The 21,299-nt window shown below is 43.9% G+C and overlaps 1 protein-coding gene across 1 annotated transcript in view; it reads right to left on the bottom strand.

Moving 5' to 3' along the window:
- Positions 1-21,299, bottom strand: part of GPAT2 (glycerol-3-phosphate acyltransferase 2, mitochondrial) — a 99,453-nt gene that overhangs the window by 1,526 nt on the left and 76,628 nt on the right. The window contains exons 15-21 of the mRNA XM_066589420.1: positions 20,610-20,871; positions 16,933-17,066; positions 16,747-16,824; positions 16,533-16,664; positions 8,091-8,211; positions 7,253-7,324; positions 2,269-2,324 (exon numbers count right to left, since the gene is read on the bottom strand). Coding sequence (XP_066445517.1) covers positions 2,269-2,324; positions 7,253-7,324; positions 8,091-8,211; positions 16,533-16,664; positions 16,747-16,824; positions 16,933-17,066; positions 20,610-20,871 — 855 coding nt within the window. The remainder of the gene's footprint in view (positions 1-2,268; positions 2,325-7,252; positions 7,325-8,090; positions 8,212-16,532; positions 16,665-16,746; positions 16,825-16,932; positions 17,067-20,609; positions 20,872-21,299) is intronic.

The raw sequence follows: 21,299 nt of genomic DNA on the forward strand, positions 1-21,299 counted from the left end.
TGTCGGGGTCAGTTCACAACAGCAGGGTTTTTTCCATGTAGCTGTTCTGTTGTGGTAGCAGCTAAACAGAAAGAAAATGAAAATAGAAAGCTAACTACTTGCTTCAGTTTTTAATTGACAGCAATGAAAAAAAAAGTAAAAATGTTTAGAAATGGTGCATTGAAAAGGACTTCAGTTTCAATGCATGTCTATGAGCAGAAAAAAACTGAAGCCGTTTCTTCCCATTGGGCTGCTCCCACAATGCAGCAGCTAGACGGGGGAAAAAAACCCAGTAGTGTGAGCTTAGCCTCACAGTTATAATGAAGGAGATCACAGCTCACCCTTCTGTCTATATGCTTGTATGTCTGTAGCCTATTAAGGTGAATATACAGAGATTGAACTGGCTCTGGCTGCTCATGTGATCCTGTACTGATGCATCATCTGAAATCATGCATAGAGGAAGGGAAATCAGGGAGAAATCTCAGCATCAAAATGGTGCCTGATAAGTATCAGAGAAGAGGCTGCACTGCATGGAAGTGACTGCACTTTGTCGCACTTTGGATGTCTCCTGTGTAATCAGGTGAGGGGTGTAGTTAGTGATTGATGGAGTGGCCCTTTAATGAAAAAAATATTTGTTTCAGTGGCTTAATATAAGAACTTGTGTATAGGCCATCCATGTGCAAGTGGTGTGGGTCACATCAGCAAGGTGGCGAAGTGCAGTAACCAGCACAGTATATGTCTGTATGTTAATAGAGGACCTGTCATATATAGAATCAGCAAGGCTGGCTGCATTGTCCCGTAAGGCATTAGGGCTGAGCCATAATATCAGACTTTGGGGTCCTCCTTCTGCAGAATGCAGGGGATAGCAACGCTCACTGCTTTTAAAGAACTTGCCAAGTCCCATGAACTCCATAAACTATGGGCTCATGCTGATGTAGCAAAGTTTAATTTGACTTTTAACACATTACGATAACGTTCTGTGCCAGTTTACTAACCCTTTCACTAGCTTTTAAAATTAAAAATTTTAAAATCCCCGCCAGAGGAAAACTCTGCCTCCGATTGGCTGAGCGCTGTCACCAATCAGAGGCAGCGTTCAGCTGTCATTCAATGGCTAAACTCTGCCTCTGATTGGTCACAGCGCTCAGCCCCTGCCAGAACAAAATGCTTTAGGACAGTGCTGGCTACACAGAGAGAAGCCGCGCCAGACTCTGGACAGCGCTGGTAGGTGACGTATTAATTTTCTTTTTTTTTTTAATTTCACCTAGGGCTTTCAAGTCCTTCCCCGAAAATCACTGGGAGATTGCCAGCATCTCACTGCTTTTAATGGAGCCAGATGTAGCCCCAGCTCCATTAAATTCAATGGGATAGCACTGCTGTTGGCAGGAGATTCTTTAGCCCCCTTGGGTGTTCCCTCATCAGTGATGAGGGGACTCCCTGTGGGGATTGTTTATGCACGCTGGTCAGGTCCGTACTGTGCATGAGAGGCATGGATGTCCTAACTTTTGCAGGTGCGCATATTTTGCGCCTGTAAAAGACAGACATCTGTCCAGTGCCATAGGGAACCAATGGTTCTAATAGGTCCGCACAAAAAAACACTTATCTGACTGAGCACTAAAGAGGAGTCTGCTCAATGCACCAAACTGCAGCTTTACAGGCAGATAGTAAACAGTGATGGAACGGATGGGGGAGTCAGTGGCCCCTCAGCTATGAGCTCATAACTCTACTTTATGGGGTCACAGGGCATAGCAGGTTCACATTTTGCCAAACTCCCTAAATACAGCTGTAGCAATCGTTAACATGACCGGCGTATCGTTATAACTATAATGTACTACAACGCTGTAAATTAAGTCTGAACGCATTAAATGTCAAGTTAATGTCTGCTACATCTGTAAGAGAAACCCATCCCTCTTGTCCATTTGCCTGAACCCTATTACATTCTCCAATACCTTTCCTACCCCACGATGGCCAAAACTACACATTTCCAAGACTTTACATACAATATATAGAACCAAAGGGCTGTTGAGACGAGGGCTAAAGCTTTAATTACCACCGAAGTGGCAGGAGACCTAGATAGCGAGCAGCAGGCAGACCTCGGTCCCACTGTGCTGACTGTGTGGATGCTTGGGGCCAAAAGTTAAACGGATGGAAAACCACATTAATGGGGGGGGGGGGGGGCAACGGAGTGGTGGCAATAACGTTCAGTGCGTCCTCTGATCAATGAGTGCAGAGGGAAGAAATAAGTCTAAATGAAGGAGGAGGCGGTAAACAAGAAGTGATGTGGGTACTTACTCCGAGATCTATGAATGTTCTGACAGCGCAGGCAGCCAGGGAACGCTCGGCACACTCTGAGAAGACAGACAGCATTAAGTGTTACTCATCAGAAGCCGTCCTAATTTGTGCTCTGGGACTCCTTGCTACTTCTCTTTATGTTTCTCTAGCAGGCTTCGTATTGTCAGCTCCTGCAATTGTGTCTGTGACAAGTGGAGCACTAAGGCAGAGTTCGCACGGGGACAATCACAGGGGTGACACGTGCATCAACATGGAGGGTGCTTAAAAAGGCTGAACACAATAACACAAGCTCCCACCTCCTATTAGTTTTTTTCCCCCCAGTGAAGACAATGACCAAAAAAATGCCTGAGAAAACAATAACACAAAACACAGCAGTGATCTAACCCCTTCTCGGTATCAGACTCATATGTACGGAGGAGGTTAGGGGTCAGTGTATGGAGCAGGCTTGGGAGCCCGCTACATATGCGGCAGGTGTTGGCCATCTCTGACAGTGGATATCTGGATGCAACAGTCAGGGATCAGAGAGAGCGACGATCCCTGCCGTTTTGGGGCGTAATGCAGCTGCAGTACCGACAGTGGCATTTAAATGGACTGACTGAGGTGGCGCTCTGTGTCTTGAATGGTACCGATTAGAGATGAGCGAGCACGCTTGGATAAGGCAGTTACTTGAGCAAGCATCGCACTTCTCGAGTGTCTGCATTCGCGTCCGAGCAGGTTCAGGGAGGGGGGGGGGAGAGTGAGATCTCCCTCTCTCTCGCCCCCCTGAGCCTGCTTGGACAGGAATGCAGTTACTCGAGAAGAGCGATGCTTGCTCAAGTAACTGCCTTATCCAAGCGTGCTCGCTCATCTCTAGTACTGATCCATAGAGTATTTTTGACATTTTTAAGTCTTCCAATACATTATATGGTATGTTAAATGGCAACATTGAAAAATACAACTCATTCCACAAAAAAAAAGTTCTTGTATGGCTACATCACTGGAGAAATAAATCGAGTTATGGAGAAAGCAAGTTGTGGAGAAAAACTAAAAATGTTGTGGCAGGAAGGAGTTAAAGGGAAAATGACATCAGAAAATTACATTGTTTAAAGGGGTTTACCTAGTGACCAACTGATAACCTATCCTCATCAACAGCAGATTGGTGGGGGTAAGATACTTGCCATCCACACGAATCAGCTGTTCACAACAACAGCTGTACTACAGAGCCTAAGTGTGCTGGAAACGCATCGCTTCATACAGGGGCCCAAAACGGTACCACAGGCAAGGCCTCATTTACGGGCAAACAGCCGATCAGCAGGGATGCGAAGTATTGGACCCCACCCATCTGCTATTGATGACCTATCCCAGAACACCCTTTCAACAACATTCCAATCCAGTGTTGAACCTCATCAGACATCCAGACATCCTATTTTGCATAGCTCTGATGTCAAGCGATGTCCTAACACTATGCAGTACAGCTCTCCGATGTTGGAGGCTGTTCTGCATATGTATATTACAACTGCGTTCCCACCCAAAAGGGTTAAATCAAGTTCTTATGCAAGTCAAAAACCTACTGCACACTAATGAAGTGCAACCCCCGAAACAGCTGTCTGTGTATGGATTCTGATTTGGTTTTCAATTCCCAGTCATTGTTTTAAGATTTGTATAGTCTAACATTGACCTGCAGAAATGCTGCCTTCCAATAGGTGGTGCTGCAGAGGCATTGTTCCATCTTCCCTATTTGCATATTACCCAGAGGAGCATGGATGACCTTATATATCAACTCACTCACCCTTCTAGGTGTTCTCCTTAAGGAGAAACGATACCCCTCCCGACTAAAGTTCTTATATTATACAGATTTAACACACACTCATGTAGAATCCACATCATGCTGCAAATTTGCTTTGGACCTGCATGGATTCACACAATAAGCGAGTTCTCTTACCATACCAAAATCCACAACAAAGTCACGGGTGGATTTCATTGTGTATTTTAGTGCAGATTGGCAGCATAAACGTGATGTGGGAGATGAAGCCCGGCACGTCATGTGATATCGGCTTTCATTGTGGAAAAGTCAAAAGAGAGAAAAATCAAGAAAAGCAAGAGAAAAAGTAATGTGGCGTCTCTTAGTGTAAATGCATCTTGAAGGAGGAGAAGCAAACAGACGACTGCTGCCATGACATGCGGGGGCTACAGTGGTGCGAAGGTCTACATTACATTTCCCATTGCAATTCTAGAGGTGGCTGAGCAAAGTAATTGTTCTATGTTCTTTTTGGGTGCGAAGAGAATCTAAGTCTTTTTGTTCCCAGTCTCAGTCCATTAATTCCGCCCATGTCCTTTACCTTTCTACAAACAGGTTTCTATGCCTTATTTAGCAAGGGTTGTACATCAAACGACAGCCGAGTCTTTGCATCTCGCTCCGAACACACAGTTCTATTTTGGCTTCCCGTAGAGTATAATCAGCAGCACTGGGTCAAGAGCGCACGAGAACAGCACACAATTACCGAGATTGCTGTGTATTTGTAGAGATATTTAGTGACTCCGGCACTCTTGGCCTGATAATGCGTCATAATGATCCATTACTGGAATAACAAGTCGGTGCTTGGTTCTCCCAGCGTCATCTGCAGCTCTATGGAAAGGCGCAGCGGCTACGGTAGCTTGGTGAAGGCCGCTGCTGGTGCCATTATGGTTCGGCGTCCTACAAATCATTTTACGCAGGCCATTTTACTATAATTCTGCAGTAAACGTCCCACATCTCAAGGAATAAATGGAGCCGTCTCTCCAGGTGTCCGGGAACGTTTATCTTCATTAAAGGCTTTTTTTGAACCAAACGCAAAGAATGCTTGACCAAAAAGTTCAGCTTTCTTTTAAAAGAGGAGCTTTCCAAGGCGAGGAATACCCAATCCAATACGGGTCCAGCGGTGCCGACACTTGGCCAAGTGGTATGTGGTCTTTCTCCACTCTCATTGTCAGCGATGTCATCGCATGCGGGCTGTTGGGCTCATTTCACTAACTAAGGCAGCCAGCCTGCAATAACAGGGAAAGAAGCTACACCACCTGACCCAGGGATAGAACTCGGATGGTAGTGTTGGTGCCAGCACCATTGGACCTGAAAGCAGAGGTCGTCTTAGAATCTTAAAATCAGAAATAAGCCAGTACCTCATTTCATTCTCGGGTGTTACTAGTTCTGCTCCATCAGGGCACAGCTATGGTCATTGATATACAGTAGCTGCAGTTCCTATGTATAGTTGGATCTACTCCTATACACCATCCTGTTTTTAGAATATCGGGTTGCTCTGCCCTCATGCTTTACACTGCAGCTCTTCCTGTGCAAATAGGCTATAGAAAAAAACTCAAAGGAATTCACTGTATAGACAAATTGTGGTCAAGTCACTATATTAAAGGGGCATCAGCTCAAGTCCCTACCTTTAAACCACTCCTACACATGAACATGGCAAAGCGCCATAATTTCAAACCTTTACCACAATGTGACTTTAGTTTTCCGATGCAGATCCCTGCGGCCGACAGCGTGTATTAGCAGACCCCATCTTTGTGATGGGGGATGAGGTGCGCTAAATGGACAAATATTGAACAGACTCCGCTCAAAAATCCCAGCCCTGGAAAGCGCCATCCAGCGCCGCGATCAAACACACGTCTGCGAGGTCCCATTGATTTCAATGTGAGCATTATACGGTGATTAACGCAGCGTTCAAAACACCATGTTAATTGCAGTAAAAAGCGCCTGTGTGAGAGGCCTAAGGGCACTTAACATTTAGAGGATTTTGGTGCAGACTCAAACCAAAATCTGCAGCCGATTTCATGCTTTCAATTGAAGGGGTGAGATCTGTTGCGAATCCACATCAAAATCTGCCCTAGTAATACAGAATTTGCTGCGGTTTATGTGGATTTTGGTGTGAATTCTCCGCTGTAGAAAATCTGCACCAATTCCGCTATGTGTGAACAAATCCTTAAGAGGTTCTCGACTCAAATTTTCCTTACTGTACATTACAATGAATGTTGCGTGCCGCCCAGGAGTAGTGCAGCTCCATTCCTCCACAAGATAGTGCAAACAGGACACAACCCCATGGATCCCAAGCATAGCCACACACCCCAGAAAATTACACAGCTGCATCCCCAAGAAGAAACCATAAAATACCCCACAGCAACTAATCAATTACATGACCCCTCCCCAGATGGAAAGCACTAGCCACCAGGATACTCCTGCTGGATCTATTCTACGGGTTATAATCAATGTACTAATGTAGAGACCACACACACACACGCACGCACGCACGAAAAATGGGACTTGAGCATTTATGGAGAAGCTTATTCATGTGGAACTCGGGCTTAAATCGTCACTGAGTTTTCAAACAAGTTTTGCTTATACAACAACAGCTATCAAATGTGATAACTACTAAATGTGCAAATCACTATTTACCTAAAATGAACATTTTGTGCTGAAAAAAAATCACTACAAAGCGCTGGCCGCTTGGTAATTTCCCTTCCTAACTTACTGTCCACTGTTTGTTGTCAAGTGATGTTATCTCTGTTACTGGAGACTACTGATGGCAGAACAGGAAGTGTGTGAGCAGGAGTCATTTTTCTCAGTGAAGTCTATAAAAGCAGAGGGGAGTGGGGAGGAGGAGTTACAGAAGCAGAGACTCACACACCGTCACAGCGAATGATGAGTGATTTACTGCTATTTATTCACATGTACACTGCTCAGAGCTGCCGTATCCTGTCCTACAGGATAATGTTAGGTCTCTCTGTGTTACAGGCAGACAATAGAATTTGCAGTTCTACATACTGTGCACAGAGAACATAGGACAGCAGCCAGGCTCTTCCTGCTAGTCCTGCTGACGGCGAGTATGAGGAAAAATGCAGAATACAAGTCATATAATGACCAAAAATAGTATGATTCCTCGTGTACACACACCGCAATTTCTTCTAAAAAGTTGGTTACACTTTAATACATAACATCCATAAGTCCAGCAATTATAAAACTTACCATAAGAGAGATCTTCACTAGCCTTGTGGAGCAGGTACTGGTGCAGCTGGGTGACATAGTCCATCTCAGGCTCTGTGAGTAAAGGACATTTATAAATTCTCCAGCAAAATACATCCTCCTTAGGTAAACAACGTCACATCTGTCCATCTGTTCTGCTTTAAGATAGCTACAGTGTAACTGCTCGTTCTGCTACTTACCGGATGTAGATCTACATCTAGAACCATAACAGACCTTGCCAACAAATGCCATATGATGATACAAAGTATATCTCCAGCTGAAGGCTGGAATGTATTCCTCTGTTTAGACAGAGGAGGATATGTTGCCATTAGCTAGCACTGTAAAAACGATAAATGTGCTGAGCATTGCGTTCTTCCTCTGTATACCTTTGTATTGAAAAACATAGTATACCACGATATTCTACAGTACAAAAAAGGTATATGACTTACACCAGCCCCCATCAGTGAATGGAGCCCTATGAACATAGGTTTATATATAGACCAGGAAAAGCCTCCTATTATATAATGGACTCTCGCCAACCTGCTATTGATTCCTCCCCATTAGCAGGGTAGACGTGGGACAACCTCTTTAATAATACATCTTAGCCCATCTTATGATATGATCGTACAAATGTTGATTTTGTGCAGTCATGGCTTTACAGGTACAATAAATCTGTATTTTCTATGCAATCATACACCCACTTCTACATTAGCTGTTGCAATATTTAGGCAAACCCACAGTACTTTGATGGATACTACAGTGTGGTGTCAAGGTGCAGATCTGGTTACTGCCCTGAGTGGGGTAAAAGTCCTAGAACTTTCTGTCCTCTTACACTACGTACCGTCTCCACACATCCCACGTTCCAGCAGGAATAATGCGGCTCTCTCATAGGTCTTCAGCACTGGGTTCAAGAGGTGACAAAGGAAGACAAAGAAGTCTGCGTGATGACTGGATCGGCCCAACTATTAAAAGCAAGATAAAATATGACAGTCGATGTGACTCACTGTATATCTCATTCTATAACATCAGACTGCTGTAAACCTTGGCACTAGCGATCATGCACAATACCACAATGCACTGATAGAGTTCACAGAACTGCTTCTAGTCGGAGAAGAATAGATGACATTGATGAGATACGTTACATGCTCATGACTCAATCTTCTTGTACATGAATACGAATATCATACAGATTTTTTTTTAATACAACATAAAAAGAAAACTATTTTACCCTCTCTTGTAAGCGCTCTTGATGCATCATCATCATAGAATGGTAGTTGGAAGGGACCTGCAGGGTCATCGGGTCCAACCCCCTGCTTACTACAGGATTTACTAAATCATCCCAGACAGATATTTGTCCAGCCTTTGTTTGAAGACTTCCATTGAAGCAGAACTCACCACCTCCCGTGGCAGCCTGTTCCACTCGTTGATCACTCTCACTGTCTATCTAATTTGTGTCTCCTCCCTTTCAGTTCCATCCCATTGCTTCTAGTCTTTCCTTGTGCAGATGAGAATAGGGCTGATCCCTCTGCACTGTGACAGCCCTATAGATATTTGTAGACCGCTACTAGGTCTCCTCTCAGCCTTCTTTTTTGCAAGCTAAACATTCCCAGATCCTTTAACCGTTCCTCATAGGACATGATTTGCAGACCACTCACCATCTTGGTAACTTTTCTCTGAACTTGCTCCAGTTTGTCTATGTCTTTTTTAAAGTGGGGTGCCCAGAACTGGACACAGTATTCCAGATGAGGTCTGGCTAAGGAAGAGTAGAGGGGGATAATTACCTCACGTGATCTAGACTCTATGCTTCTCTTAATACATCTCAGAATTGTGTTTGCCTTTTTGCCTGCTGCATCGCATTATTGGCTCATGTTCAGTCTATGATCTATTACTATACCCGTCTTTTTACATGTGATGCAGCTTAGCCCAATTCCTCTCATTCCGTATGTGCTTTTTTCATTTTTCTTGCCCAGATGTAGGACTTTGCATTTCTCCTTGTTAAACACCATTCTTTTAGTTGCTGCCCACTGTTCAAGCTTTACTTTGAATACTCCCTCTCCCCTAGTGTTAGCTATCCCTCCTAGCTTTGTGTCATCTGCAAAGTTTCCCATCAATTCCCTCCTCCAGATCACTTATAAAAATGTTGAACAATACTGGGCCTAGAACAGAGCCTTGTGGTATCCTACTTGATACATTCTTCCACTTGGATGTGCAGCCATTTATGACCACTCTTTGAGTACGATCACTCAGCCAGTTGTGAATCCACCTAACAGTTGCCTTGTCAATCCCATATTTGGTCACTTTTTCAATAATTATGGTATGAGATACTTTGCCAAATGCTTTACTAAAGTCAAGATATACTATATTGCATTTGCCTGATCAACCCAGTCGGTGATTCCGTCATAGAAGGAAATTAGATTCATCTAGCATGACTTGTTTGTTACAAACCCATGATCGCTCTAGTTAATTACTCCATTTTTATCCAAGGACTTGCAAAGACGCTGTTTAACATTTGCCCTTTTCCAATCTTCTGGGACCTCTCCTGTTCTCCAGGAATTTTCAAAGATTATGGCGAGTGGTTCAGCAATTACCTCCACTGCTTTCTTTAGTTTCCTAGGATGTAATTCATCTGGACCTTGAGACTTGAATTCATTTAAGTTAGCTAAGTGTTCCCTCACCATCTCACTGCTTACAGATAGCCTGCATTCTTTTATTCCCCCAATAGCACAGGGAAAATTAATTGAGGTTACATTTACTTTCTGAGAGAAAACAGATACAAAATAGGAATTTAAAAGTTCGGCCTTCTCAACATCATTCTTAACCAATTAACCATTTTCATCCTGCAAGCATCCAATAGCAACTGTGACTTTTTTGCTTTTGACATACCCCTAAAATCCTTTTTTTCTTGCTTTTAGCCTCCATTGCAAGCCTAATTTCATCATCATTTTTAGCTTTTCTGACACTTGCCCTACAGTTTCTGCAGACCGCATTATATTCTTTAGATATTCCCTCCTCTTTCCATTTGATAAACATATTTTTTCTTCCTTTTCAACATGTGTGCAAGTTCTGTGTTCATCCATCTTGGTCTCTTTAAATGCTTCCCATTCTTCCTTCAGGTTAACGTCACATTATTTCCTAATGTCTCATAACAGACCCCTCCTTTAATGGCTAATCATTACCCCTGCAGAAGCATCTACAGGGGAATGTACAGTACTATAACATGCAGGCTTTTAGACTCTTGAGTTCGCAAATATGCAGAAAAATCCCTGTATTCGCAATATATATTCAAAATGTGTTTCAACCATTCCAGCCTTTTTCAATTGCCATGGCAGTTAATGGGACTGACCAGTTACAAAGCATTGATGGCTTATCTGCAGGATAGATAATCAATAGTAGATCAGCAGGGGATCTACTGCCTGTGATCACCGATGATCAGGTGCTCACTGGGCCGGTGTGCTTGTGCACAGAGCTTTCTGCAGAAAACAGACATCTTTGCGGGCGAGCAGGCAGGTACTCGGTAAGGACGATACTCGCTCAAGTATCTGTCTTTACCGAGTACGCTCGCTCATCTCTAGCTATGAGCAATCATTGATGAGAAATACTCCAACTTGATCAATACTATTTATTAAAACCTCATGTTCATTGTGGAACTCCCTCCTTAATCCCTGCTACAGCCAGGACTAAATTGGCTAAAATCCATGGCAGGCCTAGGAGCTTCCACGAAGGCGGCCCTGGCAACCAAAAGGCATCCTACAACTGAGCAGGTGGAGCTGAGCAGGGTGTGTTAGCACACCAAAGGGCACCCCTCTGGCTAGCTGCTTAGGCAGTGTAGTCAGCATTGACCACAGCATCTATCTAGCCTTTTTGCCAAACTTTCGGGGTACCCTGGGTCCTAGTCAGGCCCCTTCCATCTCTTTACTGCTCTAGCCCCTGGGTTTCTGCAGTGGTTATAGCTACTAAACTGCGACAGGTCTTCAGTGTTGCGTCCTGTGTGCGTAACCTGGCTGCCAGTCAGAATTTTAGGTAGCCTATTGCAAGGGGCACACCTTTCACTACATCTTCTGCAATGTCTCTTTTTTGGCCAGGGACATTTTTTTCCAGAGTAGTCGCTCCACTGGACATCTGGTTCCGTCACTGATGGCGGGGCAGGATTCTGGTCACCATGCTAAGGGACCTCCGAACACTTGAAGCATTGCCGAAAACGAGATTAACTGCAACCCAAATACTCCCTCTTCCTGGAAAATCTGAGGATATTATAGGGTAGATTGACTTTGAGAAGTCGGCAGAGTGTAGTAGGTATATGGTAACCTGCTCTGCAGAAAGACAAGTTGTCCGGGAACCAATCATAAGTGTGTTTATGAAGATACTGTGTAAATGATATTTGGGGGCATGATATGACCATGTAAGATAATGTCTTAGCATAAACCCATGGTTTATGAAAGGTGATAAAACAACTTGAATTTCCTGGGATTGCACAGGAGTGCCATGTAGACTGTAGCAGGAGCACCGTTATTCCTCCCATGGATGGAAGTGTTAAAAATCCTGTAAATATCAGATTTCAGAAGGTCCCCTGGCTGCCATGGCATCTCAATGGCATCCAGTGATCTCATTATGGGGCGGGGGGCCCTTTGGGACCGCCAAACTCTGATTGGAGCATTTAAATGCCACTGTCAGAACTGCTGGCGGCATTTAAGGGTTAAAAGCCATTATTGGCGTAAGTAAGCAGGTTAAAAATCCTGTAAATATCATGCCTAACTGTAGTAGAGTTACTGCTCTGTGTAGGAGTAGTATATAACTATCAACCTCCAGCACAGAGAATAGCAGTAATGTGAGTTATTAATACAGCAATCATCACGCATGATATATGGAGTCCAACAGTAATATATATATTTATCCCAGCTATTTGAATAAGGGGAAATTGAGCAGCGCACGCTGACAATCAGTGCTTAAGCATGTCAGAAACCAAACTAAGTAGTAACACCGTTATTAGCCTACTGGAGGCAATGGGGTTACTTAACCATTGCTGTATGAAAAACAATGATGCCAGATACTGGAAGGCCATGTATCATGTCAGACAAGGAGCAAGTAATCTGCACCTCAGAAGGAGGAGGGTAATGAAGCTGCCTTACACTATGATGCATGGCATGAAATGCAGAGAGTAGCAATAATGAGCCGTCTTCTTTAGAGATGAGAAGATGACGTTATATAGCCATCGTAGCGATCAGGACCATAACCACCTGATGAAATTCCATAACTCTGCCCCAGTGAATAATTAATGGCGAAGGAGGGGAGGGGGATAATTAATGGGGGAAGGTGAAGGGAGGGGGGCTTGAGATCTTCCTTAAGCATATATGATTGAGACAGAATTGCACAGCACCACTATAATGTGTCCTAGTGAAAAGGAATAAGAGTCGTAGCTGCTGTTCATCATGAGTGTATAGATGGGAGTGCCATCAAAGTTAAGTATTAAGAAAACAACCACATCTAGAAGGGGGCAATGAGGATGATGGTCGTAACATTGGGTAGTCAACTATACAATGTCTTATTGACTACCATCTATATAAGGAATGCATAAGGCAGATGATTTTTGTTAAAGCTGCATAGTTATGGTCATGAGAGAGCTGAAGCTCCCAAGCTTACCACTACTACAGAAGTGGATAATGAGATAGAGCAGAATTGTCTTTATAAACTGATCATTAGGGTTATAACTTTTTTGAAAATAAATGATTTCCTGTATTATAAAATGGATGAACTTTTATATAAAAACACTGAAAAAGAATGAATGAATTCATGAATAGGTGAGCGCTGCCACTGATTGGCTGAGCGCAGGGACCAATCAGAGGCAGCTCTCAGCTGTCATTCAATAGCTGAGAGCTGCCTCTGTTTGGTCACAGTGCTCAGCCAATCAGAGGCAGCCCATTCAGCAGGCAGGAATTTTAAATCTCCGCCTGCTGACTACTACTCAGCAGTGCAGAGAGATTTTTGGATTGGTTTTCAGGGAAGGGCTTCTATTTGAAGCCCTTCCCCAAAAATCACTGCAGCGCTAGTTGGCAGCCCATTGCTTTCAATGGAGCCGGCTGTATTAGATCCATTGTACAAGATCCATTGAATTCAATGGGAGAACATCACGCCCCTCTGTCACAGCTGTGGCAGAAGAGAGCGATCTTTGAGCGAAAGGTGAAAACCCAGTCAGTACGAGTAGGCTGACTAGAAGTCTGATACCGATCAGATATGCCCGGTGGGGAGCAGTGGTTGTAGAAGATTCCCACTTAAAAGATGAACCGTTTTCACTGTGTGACGCAGGCGAAGGAGAAGTCTCACCCAATCCCTGCACACCCACAGGAAGTCCCACCTCCGGTCACGGTCTATACAGGCCTAGAAGCGAGGGGCTTGATTTAAGCTTAGCCCAGCCGGCTCAATCAGAAACCGTGCATGGATGTAGAGGCAATTGGCCTACATAGAGATTGTGTGGGAGAAGGGGAAGTTCCAACCCCTCCCAACACACCAACTGGAAGCTCCGCCTTTGGTTGCAGTCTAAACAGGCCCAGAAGCTGGGGGTTCGATTTGAGCCTATCCCAGCTGGTGCTAAGTTGCGTGCGCATCAGCACGGCAAAGGGTCCGATGCCGCCGGAGCCCGCACGAGTGCCAAGCTGCTCTGGAAGGGAGAAAAGAAAAAATAATAAAACTCAAATAGAAAAAGACAGAAGACCTGCGGAACAGGAGGTCTGCCTCCTATGGATACTAAGCTAAAACGCATTTAGCTTTGAGTCTGCAGGAGGGGTATAGATAGTAGGAGGGTCTAACTCTTTGCTTAGTGTCGCCTCCTAGTGGAAGCAGCTATACTCATGGTCTTCTGTGTTCTCCAATGACACAAAACGAAAAATTTAATTGTTTTCTGCCATCTTCTAAACACCCATAACTTTTTTAATTTTTGTCGACATAGTTGTGCGAGAGCTCGTTTTGTAATTTCTATTGGTACCATCTTGGAGAACATACAACTTTTTGATCCCGTCTTCAAGAAAAAAAATTCTAAAAAAAAATTGGTGACCAAAAAAAGCTAAATTCTGACGTACATTTTTTTTCTGCCGACGTTAGACGTTAAATCGTAGGATAAATAATGTGTTACTTTAACACAGACTTTTACAGACGCAGAGCTATTAAATATGCTATACGGATTTACTGTCTTTTTTTATTAGAAATAAGGCAAAGGATTTTTTAAAAACTTTTATTTACCTTTTCTTTTTTATATTAAAGTTTTTTAAACTCCTGTTTATTTATTTATTTATTTATTTTATGCACATCAGGGACTTGAACATGTGACTGTTTGATCTCTCCAGCAGTAGAACATTGTAACATTATACCACGATCAGACAGGCAATTTAACAAGCCACACCACAATCATGACTGGATAGGGAATCTGCAATGTCAGTCCTGGGGGGGGGGGGGGGGGGGGGGGGATTTCAGAAGGTCCCCTGGCTGCCATGGCATCTCAACGGCATCCAGTGATCTCATTATGGGGCGGGGGGCCCTTTGGGACCGCCAAACTCTGATTGGAGCATTTAAATGCCACTGTCAGAACTGCTGGCGGCATTTAAGAGTTAACAGCCATTATCGGCGTAAGTAAGCAGGTTAAAACAAAAAAAAAGAAAAATCTGCAACTAAATCTGCAGCAGATTTCACCCGTTCAATTTAAATTCAATTGAAGGGGTGAAATCTAAATCAAATAGTGCAGATTAGCTGCAGTGGAAAATCTGCAACAAATCTGCTACTTGTGACCACCCCTTCGGACTACATGTCCTAGCAGGTTCGGCTGTGAACCGCCAAATAACTTGGTTGAATACAGGAGGTGCTAACCTGCATGCAGAGTGTCATCACACACACAGCGCTCTAGTCTCTACTGCGCAGACCCACCTCACCCCTTGTACCTACTGTGTAGGTTGTGTAGACCTGCAGTACACAGAAGGGCCTGTAGAGGGCTGCAGACAGGCCTTCTGGTACTAAAAGAAAGGGTTAAGACCTATGAGTGTGGCAGAGACTAATATAAACGGGGTAGATCCTGCCACACTCAAGGGTAAAGTGATACCTCAGTGAAGCAAAAGGGCTGCTAGCCTGAGGTCCAGTTTGCACGTGAGGTCTGGTGTGGACCAGTTCTAGAAACCCCACCCCAGGAACAGTGACAGTGGCTCTGTGGGTTGTGAACCCTTAATTACGGACTTTATTTTGCATGCTGTGTCTGCTGTGCACACACATCTTTGCTGTGGTGCTGTGAATAAATGCTGGCAGGCTTCAAGACAGTTTTGGAGAAATGCATGGGTCTGGCGCCATTTCTGCACGTGTGCTGCCCATGTCCGGACCAAAAAGTCGGCAATCCTCAGAAGAGTAAACCCCCTTGCCACAATGGGTATTACAAAACTCAAATGCCTACATTAAATAAAGTGAATACATGTGTGCATGCTCTTCCTGCTAATTATGAACTACAGCAGGACGTAGCCAGTGCCAATGTAACACAAACATTGCTAGCATATGAGGTGCTATGAGTAGAGATGAGCGAGCGTACTCGGTAAGAACAGAAACTCGAGCGAGTATCGTCCTTACAGCGTACCTGCCTGCTCACAAAGATTCGGGTGCCGGCGGGGGACAACAGGAGGGAAATCAGTCCCTCCCGCTCCCACCCCCCTGCTCCCTCCCGCAACACAGCTCTCACCCGCCGGCACCCGAATCTTTGCGGGCGAGCAGGCAGGTACTCGGTAAGGACGATACTCGCTCAAGTATCTGTCTTTACCGAGTACGCTCGCTCATCTCTAGCTATGAGCAATCATTGATGAGAAATACTCCAACTTGATCAATACTATTTATTAAAACCTCATGTTCATTGTGGAACTCCCTCCTTAATCCCTGCTACAGCCAGGACTAAATTGGCTAAAATCCATGGCAGGCCTAGGAGCTTCCACGAAGGCGGCCCTGGCAACCAAAAGGCATCCTACAACTGAGCAGGTGGAGCTGAGCAGGGTGTGTTAGCACACCAAAGGGCACCCCTCTGGCTAGCTGCTTAGGCAGTGTAGTCAGCATTGACCACAGCATCTAAGCAGTGAAATGGACACAACTGGAATAAGCTGCAACAGCTGACAGCTGCAGGGTATGGAGCAAGCTTGGCTGCGGATAACGATCCATACATCCCCTGCACCAATGTAATGCATATGTCACATGTCGCCAATGGGTCAACCCCTATAAAGATAGAAGAAATTAATCATTACATAAAAGAAAAATTAGCATAACTGTCCCTTACCTTGTAGTGACGTTTGATGTTTTCTCCTATGCAGTCGCTGTCACTATCCGACACATCATCAGTGTCTTTCCACTGTAGTAGGTCTACAAAACGCCGTCTCCCTATATCGCATGCGGGGGGTGCATTCGGATCCTGAGAGAAAGTAAAAAAAAAAAAAAAAGACTAATCTCTTCCCGTCTTCTGATCTGATAAGAGCTCATTCTCACAAACTCACCTCGTACATGGAGAGAAGACCACAATGAACCAGCTTGTCCAAGATATCCTGGCACAGTAGATATACATTCTGACATGGCTGCGAAATAAAGTGAAGACTTTGACAAACTAAATGCATATCGAATGAATAAATGAATGAATGAATGAACTCAAGGAAGAAAAGCAAAAAAAACAACAGCATGTGTACCGGCTGGAGCAAAATATTTTTGTGCAGCAAGGAGCAGAGACACATCATCATTTCCAGCAGCTCATCCTGGGTAAACAAGATCTCCACCAAACACAGACTGGGTAACTGAGCCAGGAGGGCGTGAATGGCACAAGCTGCAAGAAATTGGGAAAAACAGTAAGTGGCATCAAGTACAATAAAGGCAAACGCAATAAAAAAGATTAGCGCTCAGTGTGTTCTGAATACTTAACCCCTGAGTGACCAGCCTGTTTCTTGCCCTAAGGACCAGGCGATTTTCATTGTCGCACTGCAAGAGCCATTACTCACTGACACAGCCATATGAGGGGTTTTTTTGAAGGATGAGTTGTATATTTTAATAGAACCAACATGGGGTACATTATATAATGGGTTGCATAACTTTTAATATTTTTATTTTTAAAACTATTTGCAAAAAAAAACATGATAACTTTCTTATCTACATCAGCACGATTACTGCAATAACAAGTTTATATACATTGTATTACTTTTTCACAATAAAAACACTCTTTTAAATAAAAAACAACTACATTGTGCGTTCTAAGACGGCATTTTTATTTTGCTGCCAACAGAGCTCTGTTAGGTCTTGTTTTTTGAGGGAAGAGTTGTACTTTTTATTGGTATCATTTTTAGGCTGCATGTCCACGGACGTGAATCACGCTGTCTGAAGCTTTCCATAGCGTTGCTATGGAAAGCGCAGCCGTGGCGTCCACAAGCGGAGGATCATAGCGATTCTCTGCTCACGGGATTCAAATCGCAGCATGCCGCGATTCTCCGCGGTGAACCTATTTGTCAGCCTTAAGTACACGTGACTTTAGAATTGCTTTTTATTACGTTTTTTAGCAATTCTGTTATTTTTTTTTAAATCCTGGAGCCGCGGTTTGGGGCACCACCACGCCACACACTAGTGGCTTTCCCCTTCAAGCTAAGGGCCGGGATCACAGATTCCAGCATGGCATGGCCATACCAGTTGCTGGCAGCTTCCTCCCTGAACCCTGAGGTTGGGACACCAGATGCTGAGTACCTATCTGTTCCTCCAGCCCCTAGCCCAGATATGAGGGCTGCCCATTGACTCACTCACATATCTCTTTGCCTACTATCCACTGATGCTGAGAAGGTGTTTGACCAAAGTAACGTGGTGCCTCTTTCGTGGTACTTAAGACATAAATCGGCCTAGGCCCAGTCATTAGGGCTTGGATAGTCTCTGTATCGGTCTCCTACTGCTTTCACCAAAGTCAATAGGGTCTCCTCTCCCCTGTTTTCCATAAGTAACGGTACACGTCCTGGCTGCCCATTTTCTCCCTTACTTTTTGTCTTCATCTTGGAGCCTTTATTAAGGACCAGCGCTAACTCAATCATGGGCCTTCAGCGCTACTATCCGACCTACTGCGCTATCATCAGGCATCAATGCTACAATGAGTCCTGGACTAGTGCAGACATGACTCTCTGAAATAGGTCATCATTGAACATACCTTTGCTCCCCCTGGTTACCTTATCCCACTCCAAACTACGAACGTACCCCATGATTGAAGCTACGCGTTACCTCTGCAGGAGACCGTTTGCCAGAAGGCTTTATCACCCTCCCTCGCTTTCCTTATCCTAAGAAATCCACAATTCCCCCAGGTCTCTTCTCTGGTCTGTTCCATACCTTATGCTTTGCTGGTAAATACCACACTGTCCATTTCCTATCCAGTTTGGAATGGCTTTCTACAGCAGATCTGTTGTCTGCCTCAGAAATTGTTCCCCTGAGTTTTTGGAGAATCATACAGATCGTGCATTTCGTTAACTCCCACCCACCAGCGAAAAACTTTTGCAGAATACTTCCGATATTTGAAAATGCCAGTCTGGGGTCTGGTCCCACTCATCACCCTCTGTCGATGATTTGCTCTCTCCTGATCTCGCAGCCACTAGACTATAAATACCCTTACCTGATCAAATGGGAACAGGAGCTCGGTCGGTTTTCTCCCTGGCCCAGGTGGAATAGATTCATAAGTTCATGCATAGATCCTCAATCTCCACTAGATATCAGGAGGCAGGCTTCAAGCGCCTTTCGAGTTGGTAGATGGTGCCCTCCAAACTGCACAAAATGTATCCTACCTCACCATTGACATGCTGATGCTGTGGTACAGAAGTATGAACCCTTCAACACGTTTTTGGGGATTGCCCCGATACGCAATTTTTGGAAGGCTGCCCACTCTTATTACCTTAAAATGTTACACTTTCAAGTTCCTAAGGCTCCAACGCTATTCCAACTACATCTCTGTTTATGCACATACAGCAAAACAAAACTTAAACACTTTGTTAATGCGGCCCGCTATTGTATCAGGCTCTTTGGAAGTAGTCTTCACCACCTTTCTTGGCTCAATGGGTCCATAAGGTGGAGGAAATTCAGTGGATGGAGGAAATCACAGCCGCTCTATCTGATAAATATCACTCCTGGTACCATACCTAGGCCCCCTGGATTAGTTTCCAACACACACAAGACTACAGAGTGGCCTTAGGCTCCATATAAGATACCAGTCGGGAGGAAGAGAGAGGGGAGGTGACAGGAGAAAAGAAACAGAGATATAATGGTTACACTCAATATGGCAAGTAGGTGCCTGTCGAGACCCCACTTCTTCTCCAATCCGCCCTTCATTTTTTTTCCCTCCTCACTCCCCACACCCATCCCTCCTTCCTCTCTTATGTTACTCTACTCTATAAATACTGTCTCTTTTTGTTAAGGTGTTTTCCTTCTGTTCATATGTTTACGTTGCATGAATAATGGTATCCCCTGATAACTTGAACTTCCATGTAATTATGCAAATTTGCTTATATTTTTGGTATACTAAATCCGAATGTTATAGCTGCAGACTGCAGACTCTTGGCTTAGAGGATTGTATCTTCCCTCATTCCTCGGTCAGAGTATATCACAATCTGCATTTATTGTTTTGACCTGCTGAACTGTTGTTAATTCAGTTGATCCCCTAGTGGAGTTCTTGTTTTTAAAACAAAAAAAAAAAGCTTTAAAAGAATTTACAAAAAAAATAATTATATATATGTTTTTTTTACATTGTTCACTATGTGGGAATCAATAACTACAAATTCTCATAGTCTGTGTCATTAGGAGTGCCTTGATACCCATTATGTGTAGGTTTTTTTTATTTTAAGTGTTTTCTGAAGGTGAATTTTTTTTTCAATTTTACACTTGATTTTTTCTTTTAAGTAAGTTTTACTGAACTATTTTTGACACTATTTTTTAGTCCCTCAATGGGACTTGAAGATGCGATCATTCGATCACTTGCATAGTACACTGCATTACTTCTGTAATGCAGTGAACTATGCATACAGTATATCATCAGCCTATCAGACTCTGCTGAGCCTCCTACTGCCATGGAAACCCATCGACATTTGGATCACAGGAAGCAGATAGGTGACAGGGGGAGCCCTCTCCGTCACCCACTTGCATGCTGCGATCACTATTGATCGCAGCATGAAAGGAATTAAACGGTGGATTCTCCACTTTTGGCCATTACAGCAGGATCCTGGCTGTCAACAAACCGCTGTGAAACGGCTTAAACCTGCACCGCCATAAGGCAATTGTGCAGGTTTGAGGCTCCTTAGTGACCCCCATGAAAAGGCATATGGGCTTAGTAAGGGATTAGTAGGGGATATACATTTACCTCCCACAGCTTCATACAAGAAGACAGGCAGTAGGGTAGAGCTCTTTTGAGCTAGTTCTCTTATACCATCTGGTGATTCTTTGCAAAGCACATATACATCATTTGAAGGTGCAGAATAGAGGACAGTGCTGTGGCGGAGGATGTATAGACTGTGACGGAGAACATCCCATCTCTGACCGGAAAATCCAACATCAAACCCGTGAAGAAGTATATCTTCTATTATCAAGGGGAGATCAGAAAGAAGTCTCGACAGAGAGACACCCTGAAAAACAGCAGAGTAGATCATCCATTACAGCAAAAGATTTACATTATATATGAGGGGATTAATCTGAAATTAGGTACGAACGTTATACATATGTGGTAGAGCATATGTAGCACAAATCACTGTATAGATATAGACTAGTGTCATCTTTGCTTTTCCATAACATTGAAAATAAAGCTACTGGGTACTTCGTAAGCCAACATTCCCCGACCTGCGGCTTTCCCACTGTGGCAGAACTACAACCCTCAGCATTTCCTGATACCCTACGATTGTAAGGGCATGCTGTGAGTTTTCGTTTTTCAAGAGTTGGAGAGCCATGCCATAAGTTATCATGATAGCTGTTGGCTACATCAACCTTCAAAATCAATTAGTTCTATTGTACTAAAGAGAGTTTGATTAAAAAGTTCCTACTGCCGTGTTCACACAGT

The sequence above is a fragment of the Eleutherodactylus coqui genome, chromosome 2 (assembly GCF_035609145.1).
Source record: "Eleutherodactylus coqui strain aEleCoq1 chromosome 2, aEleCoq1.hap1, whole genome shotgun sequence".
Lineage (NCBI taxonomy): Eukaryota > Metazoa > Chordata > Amphibia > Anura > Eleutherodactylidae > Eleutherodactylus > Eleutherodactylus coqui.